This window comes from Crocuta crocuta, unplaced genomic scaffold (assembly GCF_008692635.1).
Source record: "Crocuta crocuta isolate KB4526 unplaced genomic scaffold, BGI_CrCroc_1.0 scaffold3, whole genome shotgun sequence".
NCBI classification, from domain to species: domain Eukaryota; kingdom Metazoa; phylum Chordata; class Mammalia; order Carnivora; family Hyaenidae; genus Crocuta; species Crocuta crocuta.
The window spans coordinates 14,650,544-14,671,582 of record NW_027529934.1 but is presented as its reverse complement, the minus strand read 5'-3'; the positions used below and the strand labels follow the sequence as shown (position 1 = coordinate 14,671,582).

Genomic DNA, 21,039 nt, shown 5'->3' with positions numbered 1-21,039 from the left:
AAGAGTAAAACAAAGAGCTCCGAAGCAATAGATGATATATATGGCATTAGAGTTAGAGGAAGCCATACTGACTGCAGGAGAGGGAGCTTTTGGCTAATGATCCCAACCCTGAGCAAGCTGCTCCCATTTCTGGGCAGGAAGCTATCAAGTTCCAACAGCTGCAGCATCATGCTTTTCAAAGGCCTAATTTTAGAATGCTCCTGATAATGCCCCAGGAGTTGCTAGATCTGAATTAAAAACTCCAGGTCCCTTCCCTCCCCCCACCTTTTCTAAATAAAGGGTTATTGATTTACTAATGGCCTTTGCATCCTGCTGAAAACAACCCTGTAGAAGAAGAAAGATGTTAGTAGAGCCAGAGGGCTAACAGCTTGGAAAAACCCAGATCGCAGGTGGGCAGGTAGACAGAAGACAGGCTCTGAGTTTATAAAACTCAGAGCCTAAGAGAGAGGGAGGGTGGAAATGCAGGGTACAAAGAGGTTTTGAAGGGGAAGAGTGGGCTGCGGAATACAAATGTTGCCCTGGCATCTGGATATGTAAGCGTGGGCACGTGGAAGTCCTGTGTGGATAATGGGCCCCTCGGATCTTTGTTGGGACCATAGTTTTGTTGGAAGAGTGGGGTTCAATGCAAAGTGTCTGGGCTGGGTGGCCAAACCCTGCCTGGATTCTAATCTCCAGTCATTATTAACTGGCCACGTAAGCCTAAGCCTTGTAACCACACTCTGGACTCTGGTTCTTTCTCTGTGAAACACGGGGCCTTTCTACAAGTCTAGAATTCCAGAAGTCAGTTGCCCATGTGGTAGCCATCTTCCTGGGAGTTTTCTCTATCATTATCATTATAGTTTTGTTTTTTTTTTTCCCCTGGTTGGTTCCTTTCCCCAATCCGCAGGGCAAGAGAGAACAGACTCATGCTGAATGGATAGAGGATGATATGAATGAAGGAGGTGGATCAGGAAGCTGCTTTTGGACGGGAGACAGGCAAAGCAAGAGAAGACAAAGGGATAAACAGAAGCAAACGGAGAGAGAAGCCAGGTGGGAAAGGCTGGCAGTGTCCAAAGCTGCAGAGAAGCCAAGGTGATGAGGGAGAATCGGACTAAGGAGGGTAGAACCAAGTGGTTACAACCCGGCTCTGGACCCAGACAACCCGCCCTAGCCATAAAATGCTGGTACCTTGACAAATTACTCCATCTCTTTAGCTTCTGATTTCCCCATCCGTGAAGGTAAAGTAACAGTAGAACACAATGCCATTTATTGTTCTGCGAGTCTAGCAAGACAGTGGATGTAAAATAGTGAGAACATCATCTGGCATCCAGTTATTCCTCTGTGAGTATGAGCTACAGGTACTAACAGGCCCCTCTGGTTTGGAGAGCGAAAAGTCTCTGTGGGTTTTGCCCAAGTCAAGCTCAGTGGTGTTTTTGGAATGGGGGGTGGGGCTCTGTGTGAGTAAGTTTAAGAGCAATGTGGAGAGGCATTTTGTAGTCGGGGTTGTGGGGGGGAGAGTTGCTTTGTGTCTGTGAATAAACCAAAAATGAAAACGGGAATTTAAGTGTTTTAAGAAGTGTGCTTACCATTCCCTCTAAGCCCATTGTGGTGGCAGTTATGACCCACTAACTGCTGATAACTGCCCTGCAGAGAAATAGCTCCCAGCTACTAAACCTATAAACTGTGCGCATCCCTCCCCGGCCTCTCCTCCCAGCATTCCCTGTTTGTCTCACTGCCTCAGATGTTTGAACCCTGTCAAGCCACCTCAGGGGCTCTTACACTTGGGATGTGTTCTATGTGGTCCGACACGTCTGCCTTTGGTATTCTTTGCCTTTTAGGTCTTTTATCCCTTTACAGTTGTGGTGCATCAGCAACATGGTGGCTTAATTGTCATTCTGGAGGCGAAGAGAAAATGTGGGACATGGCAGGGTCTCAGAGAAGACTGCACAGGTTGTGTGTTCTGCTCAACAACACAGGAAGCCATTTGCTCAGACTATGGTGTGAATGGCGTCTCTTGGCGTTTGCAATGACTATCTGAACTCTGGTATTCAGTAGCCTTAGAGGGGAGGGGAGAGGGTTCTAAGTCAGGATGAAAAAAAACAAGACACAAGAGCTGAAAGCATCTTTAATTGAAACTTCAGGGGACGGCAAGCCCAGAAAGCATATGGGTAATTGCTCCCCAGGTCCTCCACGCCAGCTGCGATGTCAGGAGGGCACTTTCAGCCTTTGGGCCGCTCATTAGGGCACAGAGGGAGGATGGATGGAGTGAGACAGAAAGCCCCATCCTGCTGAATCACCAGTGCCACTTCCAGGATCTGGCCAGCCCATCCCCATGGGCAGCCGGGCCAAGGACTGAATAAGCACAAGGCCGTAGAGTTGGCAGGATGTCAAGGATGGTGGGGCAGCGGGTGAGCTGAAGGAGCTCGAAGGAGCGACATTTGTGAATGAGTGTGATGAATTGTTTCTGTTTGTTTCCACGAAAGCCCAGCTCCTCCTCCTTCAAGTGGAGCAACCAAGTGTGAGCAGCTGAGATGGTTGGGAATGGAAGGCTCATCTGACCAGCTGTTCGAATTGGTGGCTGAAGCTCTCTATCCAGAAGGGCTGACCCTGGTCTTGCTCCATCGTGTAGATGACGGGGCAAATAGAGCTAGAGCTGCATTCCTAATATCTTATGTCATTTTTTTAATTAGAAAAAGTTTTTCCCCCTTGATTTCAAAAAGAATGCATTCTTTGGTAGATAATTTGGAAACCCATAAAATCTAACAAAGAGAGTAAAAGGTAGTTGGCAACAATTCCCAGTATAAACTGACCTGCAGCACTTTTCTCTGGGGAAAGCACAGCTTTGCAGTATTTGCCCATTCATTCTGCAGTGGACATGTGTGAGGGTTGGTTTGAAGAGAGTGGTGTGTCTTTTTATTATTGCGATGGAGAAGCCAAAATAGGAAATACAGGGAACTTGCTCAAAATCTTTGCGATGGCAATGTCCACCACTTTTGGCCTCTGGTAATAAAAATAAACCGAACAACGAACGTCTGTCTAGTGCTTTTCAGTTGTAAAGAACTTTCCTTTGTGGTGTCATTCTACTAAGTGTTGCCCCTATTTATTTACCTAAGTGCTAGTCCAGAGGCGGCCATGATTTAAGGGAGATTAATTTAGTAGTTGGAGGTAGAAAAGGAGGAGCCAGGCCCTCAGATCCCTTCACTTGTACAGAACCCACGCTTCACTCAGAGTTTTCATGCCAATGGCAACAAAATGAAAAGAGTATTCTGCTCCGTATAGTATAAAGTTAGAGTGCGTCTCTGCGTAGGGGAATGGTGTGAGCAGTGTATCCCTAATGTGCAGGGACACCTAGGGGCAGGTGAGTTGTGGACTGTCCAGCCCTGTGTTGTCCAGTATGGTGGCTTTGAGCCCTGTGTGGCTGTGGAGCACTTACTCTGTGGCTCGTGGGACTAAGAAACTACGTTTTGAAATTTTACCTCATTTTAATTAATTTAAATTTTAAAACTTCTCAATTCAACTATCAGAAAAAATTTAAATGTGCTTGGAACAAGGAGTGTATGTGATTTCTTTTTTCGATTGTAAATTGTTTCAAATCCAAACAAATAAGTATTTCTTTTAAAATATTTTTTTTTTTAAATTTAATGTTTATTTATTTTCCAGAGAGAGAGAGAGAGAAAGAGAGAGAAGCAGGGTGCAAGCAGGGGAGGGGTAGAGAGAGAGGGAGACACAGAGTCCAAAGCAGGCTCCAGGCTCTGAGCTGTCAGCACAGAGCCCTACATGGGGCTCAAATTCACGAACAGTGAGATCATGACCTGAGCTGAGGTTAGATGCTTGACTGACTGAGCCACCCAGAGACCCCTTAAAGTGTTTTTTTTTTTAATACTTATTATTTATTTTTGAGAGAGAGACAGAGACAAGAGACAGAGTGCAAGCAGGGAGGAGCAGAGGGAGAGGGAGACACAGAATCTGAAGTAGGCTCTAGGCTCTGAGCTGTTAGCAAAGAGCCATACACGGGGCTTGAACTCACAAACCATGAGATCATCACCTGAGCTGAAGTTGGTCACTTAACTAACTGAGCCACCCAGGAGCCCCAAGAATCAAGTATTTCTGATGAAAACTTAGCATCTCCATTGACATGTGCTGTAAGTGTAAAATATACCCTAGATTTCAGACTAGGGTGAAAAATACAAAAATACAAAATATATTGGTAATAATTTTCTTATAATAAGTATACCTTCAAATGACAAAACTTTTTTTAAATTTTACTTTTCTAATTGAGGTATAGTTGATGTACAACATTAAATTAGTTTCAGGTATATGACATAATGGTTGGACAAATATGCTCATTATGAAAAGTTCACCATGATAAGATTAGTTACTATTTGCCACCATACAATGTTATTTCAAATGACAATATCTTGGATTCAATTAAATAAAATATATTATTAAATTAATGACAGCTACTGAATTGTACCTTTTTAATGAAGCTGATAATAAATTTAAAATATCTGTGTAGTTTTCATTCTATTTTTATTGGACAGAGCTGGATACAGCCACATGTATCAGGTCTCTAGCTGTATCTCCTAAGATGTAAACAATGAGGGTCTGTCTGTCTTAAGCAAGAAAGATTTGTCTCTATCTAGATATCCCTCATCAGTTCAATAGACAAACATATTTTTGAATTATGGATTGGTGAATAGCCCAGGTGTCAGAGTTAGAACAACTATAGTTTCAATGTTGGCCGCATGAGCTCTGTAATCGTGTATGAATTTCTTCTTTCTTTTTTCCTTTTTCCTCTGTACAAGGAAATTATTTTAATCTCATAAAAAAGTCATACAGGAGTACAAAGAACTCCCACATGCCCTTTATCCAGAGACCCCATTGAAGTGTTCGACTGACCCAATAATGTCTTTTATAACAAAAGATCCAACCCAGGATTGTACATTTCTCATAGGTGGCATGTCTTTCTCAAAGTGCCCTTCAATCTGGAACACTTAGTTCCTCGGTCATTCTCTGACCTTTGTGACCTTAACAGTTTTCAGGATTATGGGCTTGTTATTTTATAGGATATCTCTCAATTTAGGTTGTGTAATGTTTCCTCATGCTGAATTCATGTTGGGATTTTTTGCCTGGAGTATGCTAGAAGTGATGTGATCTCACTGGATCCTGTCAAGTGGCACATGATTTCTCTTTGTCTAAATTCTAGTGATGTTAGGGGCACCTGGGAGTCTCAGCCAGTTAAGCATTGGACTCAGTTTTGGTTCAGGTCATGATCTCATGGTTCATGAGTTCAACCTCCACATTGGGCTCCACACAAGATAGTGCAGAGCCAGCTTGGGATCCTCTCCTTGCTCTCTATCGGTCTCCCGTTCTCTTTCTCTCTCTCAATGAATAAATAAACTTTTAAAAGAATTTTAAAAAGTTATAAATTCTGGTGATGCTAACTTGGATCAGTAGAGTAAGATGGTGGCTATCATGTCCACCATAAAGTTATTTTTTTCTTTGTATAATTAATAAGTATGTTGAGGAAGATATTCTGAGACTGTGAAATGTTCTTCTTTGATGAAGAATGGGGTATTTCACAGTTGAGCACTGATTTATGTTTCTCGCCTGAATGGGTTATCACCATGATAATTCCTAAGTGATGGTTTTCTAATTCCATCATTTTTTTTACATTTGTTAGTTGGCATTTTATTATAAGAAAAAGCTCCCCCCTCCCCAGGTATGGGTGTATGTGTGTGTAAATAATGTCGCCTCATAGATTCTTATTTTACTCAAAGGAATATAATCCATTACTATCAATATTTATTTCGATGTGCAAATTATCCCAGAATTCATGACTGGAACCTTTTCAGGCTGGCTCTGTGTCCTTTTGACATGTATCCATCCTCCTTTGGAGATGCATACATACATATTAACCCAGCAGTTTGCTGGAGCTGGCTTACAATGGCTTACAGGAGCCCACTGCAAAATTCTCAGGAAATGTGTGAGTCATTAACATCGAGTGGGTAGCTTGGAATCAGGCATGTTGGAAGTATTTGCACTATGGAAACTGGCAAATGCTACAATCAGAACTTTTTCCCCCAGAGAGCTTGATGTTAAAAATTTGCCAGGGCATCAATGTTTCTGTCATAAAAAGATGTTCCAAGTTCATGTTACACCTTAACAGCCACAGGCCTGTAATCGTTCACTTCTCCAACAATCCCTGATTCCTTTTGGTGGAAATAACAGGACTTAGAAACCAAGATTTTAAAGTGAGGTGAGGTGCACATCCTGGGGACAGACAGAACTGAGAGAGATGGCTCGTATGTGTGTGTATGTGTCTGTGTTGTGTATAAATATGTATACATTATTGTGTAGACATATATACGCATATACACACATGTACCTTAATGTGTATACATACATATGTCCACTTAATACACATGTATATTTAATACAATAATAATACATTATTGTATATATATGTATATATAAACTTTAATTTTAAATAAACATTTTAGCTTGGAATAATTTTAGATTTACAGAAGAGTTTGAAAGAGAACAGACATCTTGTATATACTTTATCCAGCTTTCCCTAATTTTAATAGCTTGTAACCATGGTCCATTTACCAAAAATAAGAAATTAACAGAGGTGCAATACTATTAATTAAACTACAAACTTTGTTTAGATTATATTGGTTTTTCTACTAATATCCTTTTTTCTATTCCAGAATCCAACCCAGAATATCATATTATATTTAGCGTGCAAACATACACACACACACACACACACACTTCTATCTATCTATCTAGCTATCTATCATCTATTTATCTCCCCATCTGTTCATCTGTCAACCTCTCCATCTCTCTCTTTATCCTTCTATTTCTCTACCTAGATTTAGAAACATGAATTCATACTTCTAATCAGGCCAAACCAGAGGGTTTATTCTAGCTTTTTTTCTTTCCCTATTTACAACTCCCCTCTTTGACGTATTATCCTTAATATACTTCCTTACTGGCTAAACCCCCATCCCCATATGAAACCAATTTCCTGACACCACTGGGCTGCCTCTCCACTCAGCCACCTGCCTTATATGAATTTAGATCCTTGTTACTTCACCCCCTGCCTATTGTCTTTTTGACTGAATGGGAAGGAAGGAAGGAAGGGAGGGAAGGAGTGGCATAAGTTTCTGACATTTTCCTTATATTAATTGCTCATAGATTAGTAATACTTTGTTGACACTAAAGTGCTTAGCACAGTGCCCAGTAGAAAATAAGAACTCAAGAAAAGGTCTTTTAACTGTTGTTGTTATCAAGGACCAATTAAGTGAGAAACAGGAAGCCTAGAAGGAGGGATTGTGGCAATGAGTAATTTTGGTCTTTGCTACTATGACATATGTTGGCAAAATAGGTGTGCATGGAAATCTTTCCTAAACAGTTAGTCTTCCATTATTCAGGGATACTTTATGAGTCTGAGATCCTTAGAATTTGTTGGCCTAAGCCAGAGCTTCTCAATCTCAGCACTACTGACATTTGGAGTCTGGGAATTATTAGAGCTGTCCTGTGGATTATAAGATGCTTAACAGCTACCTGGCCTTATCCATGAGAAATAGCACCCCTCTCCCAAGTTGTTACAACCCAGTATTTCTCTGGAAATTGAGAAAGGTCTCATGGGGCAAAAATCACACACACACACGCGCGTGCACACACACACACGCGCGCGCACACACACACACACACGAGACCCAACAGAATAACTGCTTGGCTCTGTCTTGACTGTATTCTCTGTTACCATATTTGAGGAATAGGATATTTGGTTTAATTTTCAGAGTTCTTAGGAGTTACTTTATACTATTTTTGCAAAGATTTGGACTGAAAATCAATGATATGATCCAAAATTAGGCTGAGAAAAATCTTAGCTTTGAATCAAAAGCTGTAGGGTCAAGCCTCAATTGTCACCAAGTTGGGGACATCTGCAAACCCTGGTCAGCACAGTCATCCTCATGTGGCTTTGGCTAATAAGGCTTGCCATAAGAGAATTATGATAAGAATCCGCACTCCCCTTTCTTTGAAAGAAATCCCAGCATTACCTTCTAGCCTTCCCTTCCACCGTCCCTTTCATGCATTTTACATTCTAGCTAAATGTTTTTTGTCTGATAAACATTAGTTGGATGAATGAGTAGCTATTTATTAGCTTTCCTAAAAGGAAGGAAGTGGGGAAACTTATCACCACATCTTACAGAGGGTTTAATTTATCAAAAGTAGTCTAGGTAGTCAGTGGCACGGTGGGCCAGAATGAAGTCTAAAAGATGCGTAGAGAATTACTCTAGCTTTTCCACTGGAAACTCTGAAGTCTTTCTGCACAAGGACCCAGATGGTGCTGAGCTGCTGTGGTCCCCCCAAGTCTGCAGCTTCCCTCTGTAGTGGAGAGAGAACTTGGCACTAAAGAGCTAGAGAGGAACACACACAGATAAATACATTAAATCGGCAACAACGTGCCAATTGCATACATTCAAAATGATCGACACAAGTCAAACCTTAACTCCTCAGTATGACACTGACTGCCCCGAATTCAAAGCACCTTTCCTTCACACCATGTCCTAGAGTGGGGATTGGGACTATCCGGGCAGAGCAGCGTGGGCTCTGCATAATGCCCGGGACTGCATGACAACGAGGCTTCTAGGGTGGAGACTGAACGAGAGTGTTCAGAAACTTCCTCCAGGATGCTGATTTCAGTGTGTGAACACCAGCTTCTGGTAACCTGCCGTTATTCACTTAAGAGGCTGCTAATATACAAGAAGCCAGTGGAAATCAATGTGAGGGAAGGGGAGTCATTTGGCTCAAGAACCGGAGAGAGGACTGGCAGTGATGGATAAACTCGCTTTCCATCATGTCTCTCTAAACTGCCAGTGTGCCTCGGACCATACTTTTAGAAATGGTTTCTCAAAGCCAGCAAGCCCAAAAGGTTGCTGTGATTGCCTAGTCGATCTGGGAACCTCAAGTTGGCTCTTGATGCTGCCACCCCATACACACCACACCCAATGAGCAACCTTCCTGACTGTGCACACTTTGTCACCACATGCCATCCTTCCCCCAGCTGCCCACCAGGACCAGTCAAAAGCCGGGGGGTGGGGGGGGAGGAAAGGGGAAATGTTCCCTTCATCACAAAGCAAGTAAACAAACAAAAACCCACTTAGAGATGGGTTTCTTGGACTGTGCTGCAGAAAAGGGATAATGACTCTTTCTCAGTGTACTTATTGACATTCATTGAGCAGCATATAGTTTATTTTAGCTAGACTTTGCGATGTAGCATCTATATTTAATTCCACAAGCTGTCGGGCAACTCATATATTTACAAACACCACCCCAGAAACAATGTGTTTGCTGGTCACAGCTGCATCTGTAACATCTCAGGAGCTCTGTGCTGTTTGGCACAGCTCAGGGAATTATCATTTTACATTCTGGTCTGTGCCAAGGCCCAGATAGGGCAGAGCTTGGGCTAAAAGTTCAGATTCGGTGACAGGCGTGGCAGGAAGCCAAGAGCAAGGGTGGCACTGAGGGCCGAGGGTCAGAATGGAGAGTTGCCTGTCAGCCTCACCTCAGTGGGGCTGCCCGCACGGTGGTGAGCAATTTCTATGTGGTTGGCTTAGGTTTATAAGGCTTTCAAGACCTGAAAGAGATACTTCTATTGTCCTGTGTGGATATAGAAGCTGGCTCTGCTGGAAGTGAGCTAGGGCTTGAGCCGGGCTGGTGAGACGGAGGCAAGGATGAAGAAGGTGTCCTCCCTGGAGGATGGGACCAGCTGTCTGCTAGGGGTTGGAGTGAATGACCCAGTAGCTAGACCCAGGGAGGGTAGCTGGTCATACCCAGAGGCAGGTACCCATTGGCGTGATCTTGGTCGCAGGAGGACCGGCTTTGGCCTCACATAAAGAGGAACACAAAAAACTTGGGGGGCAGTTCAGAATTAGGCAAAAGGGTAGGGAGTTCGTGGAGGTCTGTCTCCTACAACAGCAAATAGGGGAACAGAGGGCAGGGGCTTCAGGAGTCAAGAAGGGTGCAAACCCTTACCTGAGATGCACACACTGTGATAGGGTAGAAAGAAGGGGATGGGGAACTTGAGCACCGGCCCAATCAGTTTGAGGGTCTGAGGAAAGAGCACAGCAACTCCGAGGTTGTGCATGAAACCAGCAAATCATGGGTTGTCCAGCTGGGCTCAGGTTTGGGGAACATGCCTGACCGTAAGATTTTTAAGATAGTGCAAGCGAAATATAACTACCTTCTCATGAGGCCGTGCTGACAGGCCCTCTGACCAGGAGGCACACAGCTTCCCCCAAAGCAGAAGGCTTAAATGTCTTTATCCAAGTTAGGAAAACGATTTGGGGTGAAACCTACTTTTAAACTCTAAGATTTTCGGCTTTTCATCACTCCGTAGCAATTTCTTAAATGAGAGTGACCTAGAGACATCCAGGATAACCTCTGCGACTATAGCTCCCTTCATGGAGTAAAGTCTATAGATCATAGGTTTTAGGCCATTTTGACCATACTAAGGACTTTTTTGGAAGAGCATTACTGCTTCTCTGTTCTTGAGTTTTCCCCGATATAACATGGGCATGATAATAACATCCACCACATAAGGTTCTGTGAAAATTAAATGAGTCAATGAATGGAAAGGTTAAAGATGATGATGATGGGAGCTCTGGAGCTCACGGGTTCCGACTTCTAGAAGTGTCCATGTCTCACTGATACATGTGAAATAGACAGAATAAGCTCTAGGTGTAGTAGCATTGGGAGATCGGGTTCATGTCCGGATTTGCCCCCAAATCAGCGACGTGACTGTGAATAACTCACCGCACCTCTGTGGCCCTATGTTTTCTCATTTCTTATCCATGGTGAAGGGGATTCCATCACTGGCTTGCACTGGACAGTTGCGTCAAATTTTCCTTGAGGGATTTGCAAAATATTTCAAAACCTAGAACGACGCCCCAACCTAGGTCATCAGTTATTTCTCTTTCCCTCCCTCTCTGTCTCTATACCAACCCCCCTTCCTCTCTCCGTCCAACATACGTCTACCACACACACACCAGGCTGCTAAGGACCATTGGATGACCTCCAGGTAATTTCCCGGATCTCACCCTGTTCCCCCCAGTTCTGTGACATGATCAGGTGGAAATTAATCAGGGACCAAAAGACGGTAGGAAGACAAAGTAACCAAGTAATCAGCACAGAGCCAAGCTTTGAGAAGATTCTTGGAGAAAATGAGTCCAAAAGATGTGACAGACAGACCCAGACTCATGGAGAGGAAGGGAGGGAAGAAGTAAACACAGTGGCAGGGCCCATAGGCAAATAGCAAAGGGTCAAATGGACTGCTCCCACTTCTGAATCACTAACTTTGAAGAGGCCCTGGAGAGGGGTACCGGTGAGGTCACTCAGAGTACCTGTAGAGACTCCCAAAGGCTAACGAGGACATATATATATATATATACACACACAGCGCTCACTGCAGGCCGGGTCCTCTTTAGAGGCTTTATAAATATTAATTCATTTAATCCCCACAACCCTATGAGAAGGCATTAGTATTGTTATCCTTTTTAAATATATATAACAGAAGAGGAAGCCTAAGCAAGAGGGCTGGGCCAGCGTGAAAAGCCAGGCAGTTTGATTCCCTGGTCTGTGCTCTCAGCCCTCCTCCACGGAGCCGCCGACGGGGTTCTCCGTGTGTGGCAGACGAGGGCAAATTTGTGCTCAGGCCACAAGGAACCGCTGTTCTTTCCTAAAGAGGGAGCGTAATGGAAATGGTTTTCAGGGAGGTTCATCTGCATGGAGACCAGGTTTTAAAGGCTTTGAAACGCGCAACCTTTCACTTAGAGGTTCTGTTTGATCAGCATGGCCTTCTTTCCCTTTTCTGGAGACCTCCGTGACCCCAAGGGAAGCTCTGGGGCAGAGGGGCCTCCCTGGTCTGCTCCTTGTGACCCGGGCTTTACCACGTGAGGCTTTGGCCAAGCCTGTCAGGTAGCTTGCCTCTCCAAGGAAAGTAGCAAGGACATCCTCCAGGCGCGTACGAAGGCTCTGTAACTGACGGATGAGTCCGCCCTTGAGAAGTGAAGGGCTGGTTATCACACAGCAGAAACCTATAAATTTGAAGCCCTGAGGGGATGGAGCCTACAAAGTCTAATGTCACTAAAGCTGTGTGTGTGTGTGTGTGTGTGTGTGTGTGTGTGTGTGTGTGATTCTTTTAAACTCATTATAGGACCCCCAAGTCCTACATTTTCTTCCAGGAGGGCAAGTTCTGGGTCTGTTCATCGGATTTAGTGCCATCACCTAGGACATTCCTTGTGCATAGGAATTGCTTACTTACTGGCTGCTTGAAGGACAGAAGTGGGTGAGGATGGGGACAGCTGAGGTATAGGTCTTGCGGTCAGAATGTCTGAGTTTCCCTTCTGTTTCCCTGTGGAATGACCTTGGCAAGGCCCTTCCCCTCTTCCAACCTCTCCTCTTAGAGGTCTCAGATGTATGTAAGAGCATTTAGGAAATAGTCATTATAATTAGCTCCTACCTTTGCACACATAATCATTAATCTTGCTCCCCTGCTTTTATGCAGGGAAGATATCCATATGCCTCACCTATTTTAAGTTGTTTCCTGACCAGCGGTCGGGAAATGTGGCAAATGTAGCTTGATGGTTCTGGGCCAGTTCTGGGGGAGAAACTGAAGGTTGTATCACGGAGCCTAGAGTAGATGTGGCCGTCGAGGTGTGACATCTGCCTGGGTTCACACGGGGGATGATGGCCAAGACCAAAGCTCTCGAAGTGCAACCAGGAGCGTATTAGCAGGGTCAACACGCCGTGGTTAGTCTCTGCAGAGGCTGGAGCTCATCCCAATAGGAGGGGACACTGGAAGTCATCGATGGGAGCTGACAGCACTCCAGTCCACCTGCCCTGTGGGGACCTCCACCCCAGAATGCCCTGTCACTTCTCCTGTCTGTCTGCCCTTTCTAGTCCAAGGGGAGGCTTCACACCAAGACGTGGTGGAGGACAAGAACAAATAACGCTTTCTGTGAGTTTCTAGCACAGACATCCTCAGATTTATTCGAGAAAACATCTCCTCAATAGAGTTGGCCAATTAACCACTCAAATGGCTTGAAAACTTATTTAATGTCACTGCCTAATCATTTTATGAAATGTCACTGCTCCGACGGGCAAGGATTTCGGCTTCATGCCTCACTTTTGATGTGTTTCACTCCCTTTCTGAAACAGTTTCTTCCCAAAGAGGACTGAAATCTTAATGTCTCTCCTCTTACATTAGTGCCCCTTGTATTTGCATAGAATTATGGAATTTCAGCCTTGGGCAGGATCCTAGGGATCATCTTACCTCTTAAATCAATTCACTGATGACCAGGAGGCTCCCAGAGGGAAGTGACATGCTCCCAAGGGAACCTGTAAGTGGCAAAGCCTATATAGTTTTGTAGCTGTGAATCTCATAAGTGATGCGGTGACATGTAAATACCAGAGGGTCTGATGTAGGTAGATGTGGGGGTGCCCGGGTGGCTCAGTTGGTTGAGCGTCTGACTTCAGCTCAGGTCATAATCTCATGGTTTGTGGGTTTGAGCCCTGCACTGGGCTCTGTGCTGACAGTGCAGAGCCTGGAGCCTGCTTTGGATCCTCTGTCTCCCTCTCTCTCCTCCCCTTCCCTGCTTACGTGCTCGCTCTCTCTCTCTCTCTCTCTCCAAAAGAAATAACCATTAAAAAATGCTTTAAAGCAGGTAGACGTTCATCTGCTGCTGAAACACCTGATTGATTCTCTCTTGCAGCTCATATCCATTCCTGGCCTCAGCATTTTCACTTGTTAAAAGGGGACAAAATCTGGAAGATGAAGCTCAAGTGTAATTTCATCATCTGTGCTTCATAAGCAGTAACTACCAGACAAATACTAAGTGATTTATGCCGGCATTTATTAACGATGATTGTTGACAACATTTACGATTTTGCTAATTATAATAATTTCCTTTTCTCCTTCTCTTCTGGCCTCTCACAACAGCTTAGCTTGGCTGTACCCTCAACTCCTCTGATAAGTGACCTTTCCTCTAGAATAGTTTCAGAGAGGAAGCTCTAGTTCTTTAAACGTTTTTCATTTAAGTAGGCTTCACACCCAGGGTGGAGCACAATACGGGGCTTGAACTCACAACCCTGAGATCGAGACCAGAGCTGAGATCAAGAGTAGGATGCTTAACCAACTAAGCCACCCAGGTGCCCTGAGGAAACTCTACTCCTATCTCATTTGCCAAGATTTAGCACATGAGCAGTGGATGCCCAGATCCTAACTGCTCTGCGTATCCACCGGCCCAGGCATAAACAGAGATTGAGACCACCAGGAGAACATAACACTATCCCCCAGGTCCTCAGCTGGGTGACAGTCTCAGAGTGGTGGAAATATGATTCTCTCCATTTCAAAGGCTGCACTGCCCACTTCTCATGTGACTTGGTCTGTACTTGATTTTCTCTATTGGCAAAACTGTAATCCTTTTCATTTACAGCTCAATGGACCTATTTCACTTGTGTCTTTGGTCCAAAGCTAATTTATTATTTGTGTAGGTGTAAAACGCTGTCTTAAGTATAGTGTAAGTAAATGGAATTATTTGGCTTCTGCAAGTAAATTTATATATTTTTTTTCCCCAAGGAGCCAGCTTGGCCATGACTTTAACAATACTCACATGTGACATAGAGGTTTACTTAGGTATCAGCTTTAGTGTAAAACAATCCTTGCAAACATCATGGGGGAGGCACTAATTATTTTAACCTGCTGAATATTAGCAATCCCACCCGAAGTCGTGAGAATTGAGATGGTTGTCATTTGCTGGACGTTTGCTGTTACAAAATCCCCAGTGATATGATTTGTGGAGCATAAACAGGAAATGGCCAAAATGCGTTCCCTTCGAAGAGCCTGATTTTCACACAACTGTCAATGAGGCCATTGTCTTTGTCTCTTTTTTAAAGGTAAGGGAACACAGTCTAGAGATTTAAAAAAATTTTTTAATATTTATTTCTGAAAGAGAGAGAGAGAGAGAGACAGCATGAGCAGGGGAGGGTCAGAGAGAGAGGGAGATACAGACTCTGAAATTGGCTCCAGGCTCTGAGCTGGCAGTCAGCACAGAGCCCGATGCGGGGCTTGAACCCACGAACCGCAAGATCATGACCTAAGCGAAAGTCGGACGCTTAACCGACTAAGCTACCCAGGCGCCCCCCCTAGAGATTTTTTTAAAAAGAAATTTTGAAACCAGTTTAAAACTTCTCTCTCCTGAAAAGATTTTTTTCGTCAAAACATCTTCAGATAGATCCCGAGGAAACTCAATGAAGCGGAAACCATACGATTCCAAGGCCAAGTGTTTTCGAGGAGCAGTCAGTGCTACATTCAGGCATTCTTGCCGCGCTCAGCAGACTTGGCCCGGCAATCAAAGCCATTTGATTCCGATGCTGATACTCCGAGAACCAGGCAGGTTCCAGCACATTGTGAGCTCTGAAAAAGCCTAATTACAGACAAAGGACGGCAAGAAACACACATTGACTTAACATATCTCATTTCTTTTACAGAGCACACAGCCTTGCACACCTGTCCTTAGAAAACTCCTGATTGGTAGGTGAGGCGGCAGCCCCCCGTTCCCCCGCCTCCCCCCCCACCATGTGTTAGAGCACAGGGCACAAGAAGTTCAGGAGCTGAGCCAAGGCCACATGTGGTCCCTGGCTCACCACGATCCCTCTAGAAAATGCACGGAATTGAGTTGTCACATAAATTTGAGGACGCACTATGTGTGAGGGCTGGAATTACAAAAGCAAAGACCTGACCTCTGACCTTGAGGGGCCTGGGGACAGGGATGGAGGGGAGAAACATCACTTAGCTTAGGAGTCTGCCATGCTAGCTTTCTCTCATGCGGGGAACAGCAGATGGTCCTCCCTCAGGGAGCACGGAAACCCCTCACTAGACCAGGCTTTGTGCAGAACGGGAGAGGAGTATCGCCATCTTTTATGTTGTCTGTGATATTTTTTCTGTTGCTGTGGAGTGGATTACCACCATCTTTGTGGCATCAGGCCATACAAATTTATGATCTCACAGTTTCTGTGGGTCATGAATCCGGGTACTGGTTAGCTGGGTCCTCTTGCTCAAGGTCTCACCAGACTGAAATTAAGGCATCAGCCAGGAAGGCTGTGCTCACCTGGGGCTCAAGGTTCTCTTCCAGGCTCCTGTGGCTGCTGGCAGAATTTGTTTTCTTGTGTGGCTATGACTGTAGTCCCCCCCCCCCTTTTTTTTTTACTAGCTATTGACACGAAATTGCTCTCAGTTTCTAGAGGCGACCCACAGTCCCTTGCTGCATGCCCCCAATAGGCCATCCAGAGTATGGCTTTTTGCCTTCTTCATGTCACCAGGAGCTTGTCTCCCTGACACTTCACTTTCTTTTAAGGGAATCTCATTCCCCTGATTAGGCTAGGCCCACCAAGGATACTTTCCCCTTCAAACAACTCAAAATTAACTGATTAGTAACTGATCATGGGAGAGTACTATCTGACCATTCTTATAGGTCCATTCTCATAGGTCCTGCCCACACTCAAAGGGAGCAGATTATGCAAGGCATGCACAGAAGGACATGGGAGTCTTGGGGGCCATTTTAGAATCCTGTCTTCCACAGTGTTCTCCCACCAGTCAGTGCATCTCCACTTTACTGTGTTTGCTGCCTTGGCCTACGGTGTCAAGCAGCCCCAGTCTCCACAATGACCCTTCTCCCTTTCCCTCCATCAATATGCCTTTATAAACAGAACAGTATTTTATAAGAGGAATTAACCAGCAGAGTTTCAGATAATGCAGTGAGCCCTTGCTTTCGTATTATCAATGCTTAGCATAGTGTCTGGCACTTAGGAGTTCCCAATTTACGCTTCTCAGGAAATGAATGTGCGAATGATCAGATGAGAAATATTTTGGGCACCCTCATCAGATTACATCCTATAAAAAAAATTCCTACCCCCCAAGTGCAAGGCAGACTCCTTTCAGTTTATATCACGTTCCCCCTGATTCAAAAGTAATACACGCTTAGTGTAAAACACTCAGGGATTTCTCTTCCTTCTATGATTTTATCTTTTATATTTAACTTTTTAATCCATCTGGAACTAATTTCCCAATGTGATGTTTAAAATATTCCATCCCCTACCCAATTAGTCTGTAATGTTTTTATATGTACATGTCTGTGCTAAGTTCTTGTTGATAATGAGCTCTATTTTTGAGCTATCTGTTCTATATCATTGATCTGCCCAATCTGTGTGCCAGCATCACCTATGTTAATGATCCGAATTCTGCACTATGTTCTAAGACCCAGTAGGGCAGATGTCATTTCCTTATTCTTCTTTTGGCCTCTCTCTTGACCAGTACATGAAAGGAGGGTCTGTCTTGTGGGGGCTCCAGCTCCTTAGGTAGCACGGCCTTCTTTGGCAAGGTCTGCACACAGGAGCCAGATCTAGGCTCATATTCTATCTCTGTATCTTCCTAGCTCAGCACCTCTGAGTCCCAGTGAGAGCCAAACCTATAATAATAATAATGCCATTATAACAAACTTACTGTGGGAATTAACTGGGGCAGCTTCTCAGAATCACCCAGCACTTCATAGGTGGCGGAGTGAGTCTGAAGGTGCAGCTTCTCATGCTGCTGCCCCTACATCCTTCCGAGAAGAGGCCACAAGTCGTTTGAAAGCATCTTGCACAAATGCTGAGGCTCAGGTCTCTCCGACTCAGGCCAGCCTTCGGCCCTGCCTCCAGGAAGCCTCCTCAGGGCTCCTGTGGGTCCAAGGGAAGTCTGGGGGTTTTGTTGAACCGGAGCCATCACAGAGTACCCTGGGGGCCCTGGGAGGGGGTGTGAATCGGATGCTAAAGCCTACTTTGTCTGCCTTACAGGGCCTTAGAAATGCCAGAGAATTAGCACTTTTGTTTCACCCCCAAGGAACCTGTCTCCGGGTGTTGGCAGCCAGAGAGAGTCCTCAAGGCCCCAGGTCCTGGAGGGTTAGAAGTCATTCTAGCACATTCTAGCACTGATGTGCTGTTGGTGAGGGGAGACAGCATGTGCCTTGCAAGATCTAAGGGACAAACGCAAACGTAAGGACCCCTGTAGGATTGAATCAGTCTTCTGTGTCTGCCCAAAGGTTTGTAAAGGTGACTGGTTATTCTTAGATAAGGTGCAGGCACTGGAAATCGAAGGCCGTATGAAATACAAGGAGTCACAAGACAGTCAAGAGTTTTGAAGGCAAGACTCTTCTTTCCTGCCACCTTCCCTTCTACTCAGAGGAGGCTGCCATATACTCCTTCACGCCTCCTGGGAAGGTCTCTAAATGCCAGCTGTCTGCTCTCGGGAGCTGGGCTAGAAGAATCCACAGCCCTGCCATCAGCGAGCTCCCAGGCCGCGTGGAGGGAGACAGACCTACGGGCTTCCTGATTGTGCCTATCTGCTCTCTGATGATGGCGGGAGGCGATCTGATTTCCCACTCTAACGCCATTCCTGCGTGGCCTTCAGTAAAAGGGATGGGATCCTGAAAGCTGGAAGGAGTCTTAGATATTATCTAGCCTTTATTTTCTATAGAAGAAAACTAAACCCAGAGAAGGGAAGTGATTTCTTCAAGTTCACTCAGCTTCCCAGCAGCGAGTGGACCTCACTACTTCTGTGCTTCACACTGGGCTGCCTGAGAAGTGGGGTCGCCGTTCACCTTGCCTCAGGCTTTTCGAGGCAGCGGGCACTCTGTGAGCCTAGGACTGACCCCCAGGGAACATTTTGAGGGAGGAAGACAGAAGGAGAGGGTGTTGAATCAACACGGGAGACGTAGAAGCAATTCACTGTACAGACTGGTCAGACCATCAGGGTTCAAAAGTCTGGTTTCTTCCCTCCTCATCCCCCTAACACTCATCTTCCCATGCATACACACAGTGACAGTGCTATTTCTTCTAGGATTGTTTTAAGGATCGAAGGAAATACATACCTCAGCACTTGGCCCAGTGCCTGCGATGAAGAGGTGTTATTAGCATAACGGGGTTCCCGATGTCTGATGCACGCAGGCCCATGCGGGCTGGCACTAGGGTGTCCAACTGACATCTCCGTGTCGGACTTTTCTAGTTCCAGGAGCCCTGGAGGAGCGGCACAGAGCGGGAGAGCGTGGCGAGAGAATGAAGAAACCAACCGCCCGGGAGAAGCATGAGGTGGCAGTGCGGCACTCGGTTTAGAGGGCTCGGCCGGGCGGCGACCCCATGGGCAACCCTGCTGGCGCTGGGCCTCCGGGGCTGGGTGCTGGCGGTCTCGGCCACGGCCGCCGCCGCGCTCCCCGAACAGCATGCCCCCGCCGCCGGCCAGCCGTCCCTGGACTGGCTCCTCACCGACCGGGGCCCCTTCCACCGCGCCCAGGAGTATGCAGACTTCATGGAGCGCTACCGCCAGGGTTTCACCACCAGGTACAGGATCTACAGGTGAGTGGGGACCGCTGGGCGGGGCAGGGGCGTGAGATCAGAACCCGAGCTGGGCAGGACCACCCCCTACGCGCCCCCTCTCATCCGGAGCTGCAGGTACTGAGCCAGCTCCCCGGGCCCCCAGACTGAACTAGAAGAGAGGGTCGGGGAGCAGCCAGCGGGGAAAATAAGCCTACCATGTTGGTTTTTAAAAACAGAAAGAAGAAAACACATACAAGCCTGAAAACCTGCTGATGCCTCCTGGGGAACTTAGCAAAAGGGTTTCTATTTATAGGCTGTGCTGCTTATAAATTGAGGACAAATCAGGCGGCATGGAGTCAGCGTGTGGCCCGTGCTGCAGCAGGAGGTCAGAGTCAAATGCTGGGGCCAGGTTTTAACTAATGGGTTAGGTACTTTTATGAGTTGTAATTACCTAGACATGCAAATGAAGGAAGGGCAGCTCCCGCTCCTGCCTTAGAGGTCTGGGGAGGTGTTCAGGGGCAGGGGGTAGGTTTGCCCTCATCCTTGTCCCCACCACAGCCTCAGCTGGCCTTGTGCGGGGACAAGGGCTATGTCTTCTTGACCCCTTAGGCCCGTCCTGGGGAGCATCAGAGCTGAAAGTCAGCCATGAGGCTGGCCACGTCCATCTGATGAGGGATAAACCTGGCTGCTGGACCAGCACTTCAAAAAGTAGAAGGGTTCTCAAAATCCTCACCTTGGGTGACCCAGCGAGCCTCAGGGCTCCCACGGGTGCAGCTCCAAATAAAAACTTCCCCTTCATCTCTCTGCCCACTCGCCCTGTTGTTACTGCTCTGATGTCCTCTTCACCTTGCCCGTGGTCTTCAGACAGCCCCGGGAGCTTTGCCGAAAGTTTTTCCTTTTATCAAAGACATCTATTTTCCAATTACAAATTAGTTTTTAATGCAACAAAAAGGGAGAAAATAGGAAAAAGCACAGAAAGAAATAAAACCATAAAGGCCCCTGTTCCTTTAGCAACTAGAGGTTACTATTGTTAACCGTTTGGTACATGCACATCTGGTTGTGTGAACACACTGAAACTTTTGGCTCTCTTGCTAGATCCAGCACTTTTCATGGTTCATGCACATGAGTTCATTTGATCCTTACAACAGTCCTACGTTGGAAGGACAATATCATCCACTTTTTACAAACAAGCTCATTGAGCTCCAGAGAAGTTAAGGAACTTTGCCAAAGGGCACATAGCTAGTAAGGGTGGAGCAAGGATTAGCTTCCATATGGTCAGACTCCAGAATCTGGGTTCTTACAATATAGTTAGAGGCATTTTTTTTTCTGTTTCGGAGAGGTTTTTTTAACTTCTGCCATAACTATGCAGTCTGTGTAGGGTAGTATAGGGTCTCAGAAATAAGGTGTCAGGGCATTCATCATTGGAAGACTCCCAAATGGTAAGAGCAGCCATTTCTAGAAGCCGTTCTCCTGGTCTCTGATTCCCACACATGGATGCAGAGGAAGGGACAGGATCAGGCACTGAGGGGCCCATATACAGAGAGAGTGGCCCTCAGGACCAACCCGCCCAGCTCTCCGTTCAGACCCTTTCTCTCTCTTCCTCTGTGCTTGTACCCGGTCTGGTCATGGATGGGATTG

The 21,039-nt window shown here is 45.7% G+C and overlaps 1 protein-coding gene across 3 annotated transcripts in view; it reads left to right on the top strand.

The window, feature by feature from the left end:
- Positions 1–21,039, top strand: part of BRINP2 (BMP/retinoic acid inducible neural specific 2) — a 121,762-nt gene that overhangs the window by 44,542 nt on the left and 56,181 nt on the right. For all 3 annotated transcript variants that reach the window (XM_077763317.1, XM_077763316.1, XM_077763318.1), the window contains exon 2: positions 19,094–19,440. In XM_077763317.1, the coding sequence (XP_077619443.1) occupies positions 19,172–19,440 (269 nt within the window). In that variant the 5' untranslated portion in view covers positions 19,094–19,171. The remainder of the gene's footprint in view (positions 1–19,093; positions 19,441–21,039) is intronic.